Here is a 15,351-nt window from a genome sequence, read left to right as displayed (position 1 = left end):
ATGGCACCACTGGATTTAGTCTTTTCTGTTAATGTCAGCATCGGAGTCATTCCCAAATTCCAAACACGCTGGGTTTTCTAAGACCTCATTATCTTCATTATTTCCTCTTTCCATGTCTTTTCCTGGAGCTCTCCATTTCTATCTGGAATTTCATCCCTATCTGCTCAGTAAAATACTATCCACAGTATATACCTTGCTCTTACTTTTTATTTCTTAATGAAAATGTCACTAATACTTCTAATAATATTAAACACTATATTAGTAATGATGCTGTGAAACATTTCTTTTGCACTCTTTTGCTTACTTTACCCCATGTGGGGTTAATACATGAGAAAAATAACTTACTATATATTAAAAATAAAAATATATAATACTTTTCACATTATTTGTGTTTTACTTTGACTGTCTCTACAACTCTTTACTTACCAAGTGGATCAAATGTGGTACTATCTGCAGTCTCATCACCAGTATTCAAATTTTCAGTTTATCAAAGATGTCTATCAGACAGACATTGCAGGACATGTAAAGCAGCGTACTCTGTATATTAACTTGTTTTAGGAATGATGAGATACATCCAAGACATAGCTTATATTGCCTCTCTTGAGATCCAATGTCCATTGTAATGGACAACATTTAAAAAAACATCCAGCATAAAATCTTCTGATTCTAAAGTCTAAAATGTTGCAAGTAATGCCTGAATAGATTAACATAAGGATTAAATATTATTTTATTGCATTATATTATGGTCTCACTGTTAATAATCACAAATAAAAATATTAAACATATTCCTTACTCTGGACCAAAGGACACTGTCCTGACATGCTGATGATGAATCAGTTGCTTGATGCTGATTGGTGTTTTAGACCAATTCAGATGTCAGTGAAGCAATCAATGTCCTGTAAAATGAGAAAAAAATACTCTAACAAGTGATGTCCATTATAATGTTAAACTGAATGTTAGGTCTGAATGTTAAACAATAAGTAATTGGTTTAAATTTTATATTTCAAACATTTATTGTTTTGTACATTGCCATTCTCACTGTTATGATAATCTTGAATTGATTACCTATTAAGGGCTATTTAGACTAGAATAAGACTAAAAACTGTTAACAAGTTGTTTAGAGAATTCTAAACTTTTTATGATAAGATTGCTGAAACAATATCCCTGAAATTGGGCACCAAGAAGTCTTAACAAGAAAAATCAATTAATTAATTGTCATGAATCAGCACCACCAATTAACATCTAAGTAGAAATTAAAACCAGTAAACACAGCACTAGCACCAAGTTTGAGAACCTGGAATAGCACTGGAATAAGCTGTTGTATATAGCTTCTAGTGTGTTGTTCTGTACATTGACATTTTTTAAACAGTTGTAGCAGCAAGGCTCATTAATGATCCTCAGAAAGAGGGTTTCTGTGAAACTCCAGCGAGGCCCCTCTCTGTGATCCCAGACACAGAATGACCTAGTGTTTTTTGTGTTTGGGAAAGTAACAGAGATTAGTTTTTTTTTTCTGGATAAGGATCTTGTCCAGGACAGTCCAATCCAATTTCAATACTTCCTAAGGTGGATGTCAACTGCTTGCACCTGGACATCTAGCAGAAGGGCAACAGTACATCTCGACATAATCCTAAAAGTCACAGGGTATTGTCAATCATCCAAAAAGATGACCAGCCAATCAACCCACTCTGGCAACCCACTGTGCCTGTTGACCAACAGAACAGGCCCCAGTTGAAAAGAGGTGCACATCACCTCTAATTCTGCTCTCTTCATCAAACCAACTTGGCAGACTAACAACAGACCCACGTGTCCACCACACCTGTTGTCTAAACTTTAGTACTTAAACTTATTTCCAAAGCTCCAAGTTAGAGAGTGAGCCCATTTGTAAAAACAGAATTCTTCCCAAGGTCTAGATTGCAGCAGGACCTTGCGACCAGCTACAATAGCTACTGTACCTCTGTGCATCCACCTGATCACCAGAGCAATATGGGTGGACTTTTGTTGATATGCCTGGATATAATATTATTCAGCAGTAGCTGCTACACAGGGAGCAAATCAAGTTTCTCCCATTATAGTTTGACTCACACCGAAGTGTGAAGTAGAAGTCAGTGCACAGACGTAGCTCAATTCTAACCCAGACAATCCATTGAAGAGAACTGTCAGCATGAGGATACAACAAGAACGTTCTCTCTGTCTCCCCAATACCTCAAGTTGCCTAAGGACTGGAGTGGCACTGAGCTAGCAGAACATGCATTGGACAGTGCTGTGACCCAATTAGCTATTACTCCATCCTTCTGTGCAGGAGTTACGAATCCACAGTTGTGGGTGAGGATATTCACCATTACTGCTCTTGAGAATTAAATTGTTATCTTACACATGTTGATATCAATTTAAATAATTTAACTACCAGTATTTAATTATGACTATATACAGAAGCAGCCATTCAAAACGAGCGGGATACGCTGCAGTATAACATGGTGGGTGTGTCGCATCCAATTTCCATTTCGCGTCATACCGCACTCTACCGTATGCAAATTAGATTATGTTAATAGTATCCGTGATCACTTTGTAAAACCGCCAGGTTGAGCTAATAAAGTTTAACCTCTCATGTACAGCATTTGAGCTGTCACCAGAAAACACCTGGTTTAGAAACCCGATCACTGCTGAGGGACAATCTTTATTCACTTAAGTATTTAAGTTGTATACTCGTTAGACTTTTAAATTTAAACTGTGTAGTAGAACATGTTAATAATTATACATTAAAAAGTTGGTTTATTTTATGAAAGCAAGATTGCTCAGTTGGACGATATTAAATTTAAACTATATTAATTTAGGAACATAAACATATTATGTAAACTGTATATTGGAAAAATACACACCAGTATTCCATTTCTCCTTAAACATTTTATGCATCAAAGTCTTACATGTGGTCATTTAAGAAACATTTTTACATGCTCCTTCTGACCATGTTACTGTACGTTTATATACAGTAATTTGTGAAAAAAGTGATAGTTTTAAGCTTTTCTGCGAATTTGCTCGATATCAGAGTAAACAAAAGCATACTTTTAGAATTTGATTAATAGGAAATATAATATGGAATCGCGTATCTAAAGAAATTAATAATGACATAATTATATTCATGTACTGTAGCACACAGTAGTATAAGACTTTCTATTAATATGTGTATGGTTGTTTCAGTGCTTGTCACTCGACTGCGTCAGTGGCATGATGGCTTAAATGACTGATTTAGAACCCTGAGGTCAGGTGTTCAAATCCAGCTATTGCCACAAGTTTTCCTTTAACAAATAAACATTTCTTTAAAAAACTAAAATACCAGAAATTATTGGCATTATATTGACATTTTTTATATTTCTAAATATCACAACATGTTCGAAGCTAAGTCATTTATTAATAACAACGAATAATTTCAAACTGCTACTGATATTATTACTGACAATAAATATTATCGACACTATATTGAATTTGTTGATCTTTCTAAATATCACAACACATTCAAAGTTAAGTGATTACCATTTTGCAGGAATACTTGCACTCGTTATCACAGTAAAAGAAACTCATACTTTTCAGAATTTAATTATTATTTTGAAAATGTTTTTACGTGCCCCTTCTGACCATACTGCTTGTATACTTTGTGAGAAAAGTGATATTTTAACCTTTTCTGCGAATATGCTCACTTTCGGAGAAAACAAAAGCATACTTTTAGAATTTGATTAATAGTGAATATAATATGGAATCACGTTATCTAAAGAGCATGCTTGCCATTTTACCCCATTTTACCATGTTACTGCATTTCCCTCTGAGCAGCTACTAAATAGGCAGTGAAAACACTTGTCTGTCTTTCCGTGGGGGGAAGGGGGACTGTCTTTCATTGGAAGGTATGCCTATTCTACTCTGAGAATGCCCGTGGTCTTTTCATGGATAAACTTGTGTTAACAAAAACTACAGTATGCTTAAGAGTTGTTAAACTGTTTTTTATTTATTTTTCGGCACAGTCAGCCGGCTGTGCCTGTTAGAGCATCACAATTCACACTCAAACACATCACAGATCACAGATCAGTCCCAAAGTGTGAGATATTGCTGTTTGATCTGTGCTTGATCTTTGATCTGAGCTTTGATAGAGAGCTTATCTCTATTAATATAACTATCGAGTGGTATTAAATGCAACTTTTTTGTATAGATGACACTTTTCTAAAATGTATTTAAAAATTAAAATGATTACAATTGGCACACCTGTAGCTTTTTCACAAAACCTCCTAGAGTTACGAAAACACTTGTACTCTGTGTGTACAAAGTATATTGCGACTGTTTTCACAGCCTTCACTAAGTCGTTTTTAAGCCATTTTATTGACCATGCTCAAATTTTCTACTGTCCATATCTTTGGAAGGGAAACACAGAAAGCCTTCAAACCAAATGCATTTTAAAGACCATGACTTTTTCACAGCCTCCACATAAAACTATCAGTGAGCTAATTCTCTTTTTTTAAACCATTTTTTCATCGATGCCTAATTACGCACTAACTGGAACCTGGGGGACCACTGTGTAAAGATGCAGTCATTCAAAATGCACGGTACAAACCCATACTGCAGACAACTACGCATGCGCCACCATTACGTGAATGGCTGGCCAAAATGACTGACAGGGGCACTCGTGGTGCATTGGTCGGTAGTGAAAAGATTTAATCATTTAATCTCTTTACTGTGCACATTTTAATCTGCTTAGTATTGAATATGTATATGAAATTTTACCACTAAAGGGAAATTTTAGTATCTGAGCATAAAAAGAAGAGGAGCATAATGCATCTGAAGGTCATAAACGATATTAATATAGTAACATAAACATATTACTGTATGTAAACTGTACTGTATATGGCTGGTCTTGGTAGTTTAAAGAAAAAATACACACTAGTCTTCCATTTCTCCCTAAACATTTTAAGCATCAAAGTTTTATGAAATGGTCCCCAAATATGTGATTGCTGTATAGAATGATTTTTAATTAAAAAAAAATATTTAACGTGAAAATTAAGCTGTTTACGTTCCTCCGCCTGAGAATATACTCACTCGTTGCTCTGCAACGCAGAAACACAGCCACAAGTAACTAGCAAAGAGAGGACCTTAGCTAGCCAATATGATAAAGGAATAAATGTTTTTTTTGTTTATTTCTTTTGCACATTTATTTGAACATTTCCATCGATTGTACAAGCACTTGGAAACTATTCAATCCCTAGTTTGTCAGGCATTTTGTTGATCTATGATCTATACTATGCGACAGAATTCTGGGGTGTCCCTATACCAGAGATCATGGCACAGCTCCAGAATGGTGATTGGCTGACACCATCTGACACCCCTCTGATTGGGGAAAAAAAGACCTGCTGATCTGTTCTACATACCAGGAAGACAACAGATGATTTTTTCTATTCGAAACGTGTATTTTAAATGTTTAATTAAAAAGTAAAAACCTTACAGCGTACACAGATTTCAGATTTAAGCTGATCAGGAGGAAGAAAAATCATCCATGTTTCGAGCATAAAAAGTGGTTATTAACTATCGAAACCTGTTTTTATTTCACCTGGCAATCTACCTGTACACCCAACTACAGTATCTGAGAAGAACCACAATTGAACTAGTGTTAATAATAAGAGAGAGTCCCCGTTACCCCCATTTTGATTTAAATCACAAACGCGTGTTTAATTAAATGTCTTTATTGATTCACAATCAGACAAATGCAACGTAAATCATTATCTTTGTCTTCTAAGTATCTTAATAAACTTTCAGCATAGCTTTCTCCCCGTTTAGATTTATTTTTTTTGGGATCTTTGGATCAAACGTGGAAAGATTAGATTGTAATAGTTTTTATTTTTTAAATACATTTTAGAAATGTGTAATCTAAACTAAAAAGCTGTAATTATTTAATACCACTTGATACTTATATTAATGGAGTTTAGTTGATACTGTTTAAACTTTTAATTATTTTAAACTGTATTACAGCATTGTACACATGCTTAAAAGAGAAGAGAGAAAACGCAAGCCTTCTTCAGGTGTGAGGGTCTTCTGCTCAAAATGAAAGCTAAAATGTAATGTAGGCTCTGAACGGGTTCAATTATGATTTGGGGTTGATTGAGGTCGCTGCCTTTCATCTGCAATCCTGCTTGAATCCTTCTGAACTAAAAATTAGAAACAAGAAGAGAAGAGGCTCTGGTGAAATTTCTCTTTTTCTTAATTTATCTTTTTTTTCTTGGAAAAATATCTTACCCGCTGCAATCCGGTCACAGAAGGGTTAAAAAAAGTCAGACAGGCAGGGGGAGGGTGAGTTGTGAAACTGTTACCTGGATAAAGAGGTATCCAGGTAACAGTGAAACGGGCGTACAGTCTAGGGAGATCGCCCATTTTCCATGTAAATAGTTCCCTGGTTCCGCACCCTTTGGTGTTACTTTCTCTTTTCTCTCTCGCTCTCTCTCTCTGTCGGGCTCGCACTCTGGCTCACCCGCGGTCTTGGCGGGCTTGTCTTGTGTCTCTCTCTTGTCTGGGCATGGGAGTGCTGCTGGAAGGTGTTGATGGAAACACTTGATCATCTGCTTGAAAGATTTCAGTTCTTTGTGTATATTCTAATCTCAGTGAGGGCAGGGTGTGTGGAAACAAGTTTGGTTGAAATTGCATTGGGGATCTATATTCTTCACACCTGAAACATTTTCTCTGAAAGCGTTTTCTTCCCAGTTTAGCCGATCTTGTTACAGCATGTTACTGTTTACTGTTACTGACCATATTAATTTTAAGTGCTTATTGCCATTTTTTTTACCACACATGAATATTCTTATGTCTATGTCTTCTCAAGGGAATCAGTGCGAATTGTAATACTAATTAAATGACCACGGGCACTTTCCACCCCCTCTACATTCTCAGAGTAGAATAGGCTAACCTTCTAATTAAAGACAGTCACCCTCCCCCATGGACAGGAAAAGTGCCCGAAGGCAGGGCAGGTAATATGGTCAGGAACAGTTAACAGTAACATGCTCAAAAGGAGCACGTAAAAACGTTTCCGAAATAACCACATGAAAGACTTTGATGGTTAAAATGTTTAGGGAGAAATGGAATACTGGTGTGTATCTTTTCTTTAAACTACCAAGGCCAGCAATATACAGTACAGTTTACATAATATGTTTATGTTAAGACTGACAGCAGGAACATTCCTATTCTTAACTCAGCAGCTTATTAAAAACAGGGTGTTCAAACCGTTTTTTTACACAGAAGAGTGACACAACGTCGTGTTGTGAATCTGTTTTTCCGTGTTTACAAAGAAAGTGGAATAAAGTAATATTACCTGCTGTATAGATACATATTTTTAGATATTTAGATACTTAAATTAATATCATTATTAATTTCTTTAGATTCACAATTCCATACTATATTTCCTATTATAAAACGGATAATTCCAGTCCTGAAATCTGATTGCATGACACACATTGGAAGAAGTCCTATATTCTCTAATATACGCACACCCCGGAATTTTGACTTCACTGTGTGTTGAAGAAATTTTAAAGACTACTTCTTAGCGTAGATAAAAATGGTTGGATTATCATGTATCTGATACACATATCTTTTTCTGTTGTCTTTGCTGTGCTCTTGAGGATCCTTGTGATATTTTGAGCTCTCGTTGAATAATAAAAGTGTCACAGTTTAAATCATTTTCGTTGTTAGAAATTATGAAATGCTCTGTTAAAAGCAAGGGAGTTTTTATGTCTGTTATAGTAAAAGAAAATGCCCGACGAACTAGGGATTGGACAGTTTTTCAGTGGTTGTACAATCGATGGAAATGTTCAAATAAATGTGCTAATGAAATAAAAAAGTCATTTATTCCTTTATCATATTGGCTAGCTAATGTCCTGTCCTTGTTCATTAGATCAACGAAATGCTGTGGTGTTACTTTTTGTCAATGAAAAAATAAACTCTTTTAGTTTAAAATGACGGTTACAAAGAATGTGGACCAGCATAATACTTTGAGTTTACAGCTTGTCCAAGGTCATTCATTATTAATACTATTAGTAATATCTTCGGTAAAGGCTTTGATGCATAAAATATTTCTGCATAATTAAAATATTTATGATAAAGGTAGGTTGTGTACTTTTGCCCATATAAGCAATCTTGCTTTCATAAAATATACCAACGTTTTAATGACTGATGATTAACATGCTGTAATACACAGTTTAAATTTAAAAGCTCAAATGCTGTACATGAGAGGTAAAGCTTTATTGCGTCCTCCTGGTGGTTTTACAAGGTGATTCCGGATACTTTCTGGTATGACGTCAAATGAGGCGTTACACCGCGTCATACTGCGTTTTGATGCGACTCGCCCACCGCGTTGTACTGTGGTGTATCTCACGCGTCTTGAATGGCTGCATCTGTACATGTGACCATTGCGGTTCCGCGTGGTGTCATGCCCCCCACCACCCATTCTATCCTGCAACACCTGGGGAACCAGCCACTAAAGGAGACTAAAGCCGCTAAAGGAAGCTAAAGGAGACCTCCCTCAGACCAAGCAGCTGAGGTCCCTGCTACGCACAGTGAGGGCGCTGACGTCACCGTATCCGAACTAGCTCCGCTACACCCTCCCCTGCTGAACTTCACCTCGGCGAAGGACACTCCCGTCTGGGTCACTGCACCAATTTGACAGTTGCGGTTCCGCGCGGTGTCGTGCCCCCCGCCACCCATTCTGCCCGCAGCACCTGGGGCGCGAACCCGGGTCTCCGGCATAACACAACAGGGAACCAGCCGCGTGAGTTAAATGAGACCTCCCTCAGCCCAGGCAGCTGAGGTCCCTGCTACGCGCAGTGAGGGTGCTGACGTCACCGTATCCGAACTAGCTCCACAACATACACACGTTCACTGTGTGTATGCTCAATATACAAAAAAATACAATATACAAAATACTGCTTAATACGGCTTCGTGTGAAAAACCCGTATATCTACAAAGGAAGCAGAACAGCGCAGCCTGAAACGGCCTAAACATTGTGTTGTCTTTCTTCTTTTCAGCGTGGAATAAACCTATTACTTGTTCCTTTGCAGCCTACGCATGCTGTATGCAGCTACCCACCTGTATTAAACCTATTTCACTCAGTAGTTTAAACTAAGTGTAACATGCTATGAGGAAAAAAAGTCTCCGCGGGAGCACATCTGCAATAGGAAGCAACCGGTTTGACATGTACAGTAAAATGGGACATCTCTGGAGCATCAAATATATATCCAACAGTGTGAGCTCATTTGCAAGGCTATTAAGGTTGATTGAGTTACTGTAACAGTCCAGGTGTGGCAAGTTTCTACTGTCTTCTGACTGTCTTGGGCGAAAGGAACCTGTCTTTCATTGGAAGACAATGAACCTATTCTACTCCTACATGAGAATATAGTATAAATACACCAAGGGATTGGGCTGAGTTCACATTGCAAAACAATCCGAGATCCTGCACTACAGCAGCCATAGTATGGAGACAAAGACTTTTTACAGGAAGAGACGTGGTGCTTCAGCTGCCTGTGTGCGTTAAACAAGAGTGTGGTGTTACCTTTTGTCAAAGTGTGTGTATGTGTCTCTATTTCTGCTGGCATGCGGGCACAGGGGGCTGATGTGCCAGCTGTACTGAAAAATAAAGCGCTGTTTTTCATTCAACGAGTGCCTCAGTCACTGTGTCTGTCCTATATAATAATGCCACAATATTATAAGTGCCCTTAGGCTGGGCAATCTAATTTTTTAATTTTAAAAAAAGAAATAAAAAATGAGATGTAATGATGTGTTCCTGCTTAACTTAGAAATTACATGACTTTAAAAGTGATAAAACAAGTTTCGATAGTTAATAGCCACGTTTTGTGCACGAAAAACGGGTGATTTTTCATCCTCGTCATCAGATCTTTCTTGGAAAAATGTCTTTTATGTGTCGCAAAAAAACTGACTTGCTTTAACAAAAATATATTTACTAGTCCTTTCGCCTGGCAATATACCTGAATGCCCAACTATCTGAGAAGCCCTCCGTGAAACCAAAAGAACCACAACTGAACGAGTTTTGACAATAAGAGAGAGAAGAGAGAAATAATAAGAGAGTCTCCATTAGCCAAATGGTAAATTAAAACTTAAACGCATATTTAATTAAATGCCTCTATCGATTCACAATCTGACAATGCAATGTAAATCGTTTTCTTTGTCTTCTAAGTGTCTTAATCAACTTTCAGCATAGCTTTCTTTCCATTTAGATTTATTTTTCATTCCATCACTAAACAAAGCAGGAGCATATTGTAATTCTTCTTGGGATCAAACGTGGAAAGATTAGATTGTAGTCATTTTTATTTTTGAAATAAAATTTTAGAAAAGTGTAATCTATACTTAAATTCTATATTTATTTAATACTACTTGATAGTTATATTAATAGAGATAAGAATTCAAGGTGATACTGTTTATACTTTTAATCATTTTAAACTGTATTACAGCATCTTACTCATCAAACATGAAAAAGTCGGTATATTTTATAAAAGCAAAATTGTTCAGTTGGACAGCATAAAGCAAGTATGTTTTTTAATGTTTGTAATCGCTATTCTTGCAAGTACAAACACAACATTAACTGGAATGGTACAGAACCCTAAACAAACAATACACACTAGCCGAATATACAGTAGCTGTGTCAGTCTTCTGTGTAAAAAAATCACGGACATCATGATTTGAACATCATTGGGTGGTGTTTTGAAAAAGCTGTTGAGTAAAGAATAGCTGTTGAGTAAACAAAATTTCACTTTGTTTCTTTCTCACCCGCTGCAATTCGGGCACAGAAAGGTTAAAAAGAAAGTCAGACAGGCAGGGGGAAGGGTGAGTTGTGAAACTGTTACCTGTTCTGGATAAAGCTGTTAGAAAATAGGTGGATGTATAAGTATTCAGCTTATATTTGGTGGAAGCACCTTTGGCAGTAATTACAACCATACTGTAAGTAGTTTTTGGTAAGTTTCTACCAACTTTGCACACTGACTAGATGCCATATTTGCCATTTTATCTTGGCAGATTTCCTCATACTCTTTCAAGAAGTTACTTTTAAAATCTTTCTACAGATTCTCGGTGGAATTCACGTTAGGACTTTGACCATGTTACTCAAAGAGTCCATGTTACTCTAAGACATTCATTTTACAGATTTTCTTTTAGTATTTGCTTATACAGTACTTTACCCTGACCATTTTTTTTCAATCCTAATAAACTTTTAGGTCCCTTTAGAGGGGCAGCATCTGTATAGCATAATGTTGTCTCTACCATATTTAACTGTAGGGATCGTGCTGACTGGGTGGTGAGATATTTTTTATGCCAGATGTAATACTTTGCATTTACGATAAAATTGTTCAATTTCGACTCATCTGATCACAAAACGTATTTACCGTATTTACATTATTACTTAAATGTTTTGTTGCAAACTACATGTGGAAAATAAAATTTGAGATGGATTGCTACTCTACTATAAAGGCAAGCTTTCGTAGTGACTAGGATATTGTTGACTCTTTTTGTCCTATCTCAGGCTTTTAACTCTCTACCTTTTTGTTATTGTTGTTCTCAGAGTGGCATTCATTGCCTGGCTGCTCTGTTTACAGACATGATACAGACATGGGCTGGGACTTTCCATTTCTTAATAATTGAGGGCACTGTGCACACAAGTATATTCAGAGATATTTTTGTACCCTTCCCCTGATCTGTGCTTTTCAATCACTTACTTTGAAAGCTCTTTAGTTTTCATTATTGAGTCTTTTCTTTAAATACAAGATTCACAAAATGTTGAAATCATAAGAATGATAACCACTATTATTGCACACAGAAATGGGCTACTTAACAAATTGTCTGGCTCATTAACGTAATTGTATGCAGAAAAATACATTTAGGTTTGCCACAGGTAAGGGCTTGAATGCTTATGCAATCTTGTCTTTATTCCATTTTTCATTCGTATTATGTATTTACATCTTTTTATTTGTTTTTTGCTTTGCTTTGCTTTGAATTTGTGGGTAGTGTATATAACAAATATTTATTGCTAAATCAAAGTGTCATAACTGCAAGGCTTTAAAGCAATAAAATGTGAAAATTGTGCAAGAGTCAGAATACATTTACAAGGTACTTGTAGGGAGAATATAATTTTTTCAACAGGAATTCTACGGTGATCAGTGAACTGAACACTAGACGTTGTCTAAACAATTTTACATTTTTGCTTCTTACTCTTTTTAGGATCACAACAACAGCTGCCTGCATGATGGATCTGCGCAGGTATCCACTGGATGAGCAAAACTGTACTCTGGAGATAGAAAGCTGTGAGTTTCTGATATTGTACATCATAAATAATTTACAGTGGTGTTAGAATTGTATTTTTTTAATGAAACATGATCCTCATCTGGAAGATACTGGTGCAAATCCATGAAAATTGCTCAGAACAGCTAGAAAGACCACAATCACATTAAACGATGGAGATTCTTTTTCAATAAAAAAGATATGAAGCTTATATTAGAGTAAAATAAACGAAAGACATGTTTAAATGGAAATAAATCAAGCATATAATATACATTTAGCATTCTATATGTAACAGCAGTCCTAAATTTAGTTTGTTTCCTAGCCCCAGTCTCTGCCACGTGAATTACCAAATCCTCTCACTTCATCCGTGTAAAAGTCTCACAGGATATTCCTAATACCATTTCAGGTTATACTGCCATACTGGGTACTCATTTAGTAAAGGAAAACAGGCTGCCCAGGCATGATTGTCGAATGTCTTATTGAAAGCTTAAAATGTTATTGAGGCATTATGGACTATGGATGCTGTAATGGGCATTACTGATGAATTCTGGAGCAGTTTAGTATACCCCAGTTGTTCAAATCCACCCAGATGTGTTTGAGTAACAATGTTGTTAACAGTGCAATGGATTGGTGTTCCATTTAAGGGTTACTAATGCACTCAGTCCAGCTGGAACTACAGAATCTGGGATAATCCATAACCTTAATTACATCTCTATGTTTTCAGTAAATCCACAGAGTAAGAGCTGTTTTATAAAACTGCCTATCACAATCCAAAATTATAAAAACCTTTTTTTTTAAATTTGATCAGGTCTAATCCCTATTTTGCCTGAAACATTGTTTTTCAATTCCTAAATATATTTAAAGTAAGTTATCATGCATATTAAGTGCCCTTTACATCTCTTGATTTAAACACTTTAAGTGTAAAATGGTGAGTAATAAGTTCAGTTATAATATAAGCAGTGTTAGTTGAAATATTAACAAAACCTGATGTACAGTAGTTCTGATGCCTTCCAGGAAGGTTAACTGTCTCAGTATGTTAATGTGATGTGCCATTTTTGTTAATATGAGAGGGCATTGTTGCAGAGGAGTACAGAAAACTATTTCATAGGTAAACAGATCAATCTACAAATACATCTGTTACTCAGGTACTTTTTGATAAATGATAACAAATAATCAGTTTATTGGGGTATACTCACAGGATTTTGTTGGTAAAGAAACCTATTTACACTCTTGAAATAAATCTCTGTGTAAGAAAGTCTAAAGCACAACTCTGTGTACAAAGAGAATGACTTAAAATCTAGTTTTTTAAAGGGGATATAAAGAGAGCATAGAATCACAAATTTGAATTATTTTATTTCACACAAAAAAATGAACCAATAATTGTCCAGTGTAAGGGTCATGCTTTCTGATTTCTGTTTGTACAATTAAGTTGCCCAGACTAGTTCATTCCTCACAATGTGATGCTTATTATTATGTAATCGTTGATGCAAAAATTGTTACTCTGGCTATAAGTAAATAAATATTTTTCACAGACAATTATGGGGATCATTCTTATGTGGATCACTTAGTTTTAAAAGTGTATTGCATGTCAGTAATAATCTAAGAATTTAGAAGTACTTTGTGACTTTAGTCTTTAGACTTTAGTAATTAGTCTGGATAACCAGTGACATACTGTACTTTATTGTATTGTTGTTTTTGATACCTAAGAACATAAAATATGGCAAACAAAAGGCCAGTTTTGCCTATACAAATGTATATTGATGTGAGGATCTCATCCTGCTATTTCTTCATAGACCCTAGGACCACCTATTCTCAGTTTTATATACGTTTCCTGTGCTTTCCCTTAGTTTCCTAAAAAATGGTTTGATTTTGTCAATGTTTTTGATGATTTTGAATATCCCATCATAGTCTTTTCTGTTGAAGACTAAAATGTTTAAAAGCTTTTAGCCTGTTAGAGTAATAGTTTTCTTTAAGCAAAGGAAAATATTTTTTTATGCTGCATGCTTTTCTTTGGCTTAATTTCCAATCAGTACTGGAATTTGTTGTAACACAACCAAATCACACAATATTTGAAATGAGCTTTCACAAGTTTTACAATTTCAATAACCTTTATCTAGTTAGTACACATTTAACTATACAGTATTTACAGTATACAGTTTAACACATTATATCACTATTGTGATAATAATCTTAACTGGTTAGCAAATAGAACAAGTAGATATGGGATATAGAAATGGGGTGATGGCATTAGTGAAGTATCACAGGAACCCACATTAAGACCATTGCTCTTCTTATTATTTTGTATCTATGATTTAGATTCAAGTGTACTAGGTTAACTGGTCTTGTTTGCAGATTATACCAAATTGTGAACATCTGTAAAAGCAGCAATTGAAATGAAAAAAAAAAATTAGATACATTTCAAGAATGTAAAAACTTCTGGCAAATACCTTTCACCTTCTTCATAATTTAATTATGCATAAATATGTTATGCATCAAAGTCTTTAACTTGGTAACTTACAGTGGGTTCCCATTTTAAAGTGCTTGTTATCTCATTATTAAGTTTATGTTCTGTACTTCATAAAAATTATAATGCTTTATTCTTTTCTAAGAATACATAGTAAGAACACCACTTGCTGTTATTGTAAAAATATAAATGTTGTACTGATTTAACATCACTTGATAGTTATATTAATATGGAATCGTGTACCTAAGCAGATCACAAATGGACGTTTTGGAAACATTTTGACATGCGTTTCTTTTAAAAAAAAATGTCTATTGTCCGTGTAGTGGTAATGAGCACTGTGTAGCGGCAAGGCTTATTAAAATACAGGAATTAAGTTTGCTGCTCCCTTGCCAGTCCCTCTCTCCTTCATCTCAGTGGTTCTGGATACAGAGAGGCCATTCCATTTGGTTCACATTTAAGGTGTTTTTCTAGCTGATAGAGTGCCCTGATAAGGAATAACTCCCAAAGCTGAGACACATCAACCACCCTAACAAATGGTCATCTCTGGCGCGTTACTGTCTGGGAGATTCCAAGGCAGAGACTCATT

General features: G+C 35.7%; 1 protein-coding gene across 1 annotated transcript in view; it reads left to right on the top strand.

Annotated features, from left to right (window-relative positions):
- The window catches only part of gabrb1 (gamma-aminobutyric acid type A receptor subunit beta1), a 445,034-nt gene that overhangs the window by 282,233 nt on the left and 147,450 nt on the right, over window positions 1-15,351 (top strand). The window contains exon 5 of the mRNA XM_088627363.1: window positions 12,242-12,324. Coding sequence (XP_088483489.1) covers window positions 12,242-12,324 — 83 coding nt within the window. The remainder of the gene's footprint in view (window positions 1-12,241; window positions 12,325-15,351) is intronic.

This window comes from Lepisosteus platostomus, chromosome 1 (assembly GCF_059453375.1).
Source record: "Lepisosteus platostomus isolate fLepPlt1 chromosome 1, fLepPlt1.hap1, whole genome shotgun sequence".
Classification (NCBI taxonomy): Eukaryota; Metazoa; Chordata; class Actinopteri; order Semionotiformes; family Lepisosteidae; genus Lepisosteus; species Lepisosteus platostomus.
The sequence above is the reverse complement of the archived record's forward strand: the minus strand, read 5'-3'. Positions and strand labels throughout refer to the sequence as shown.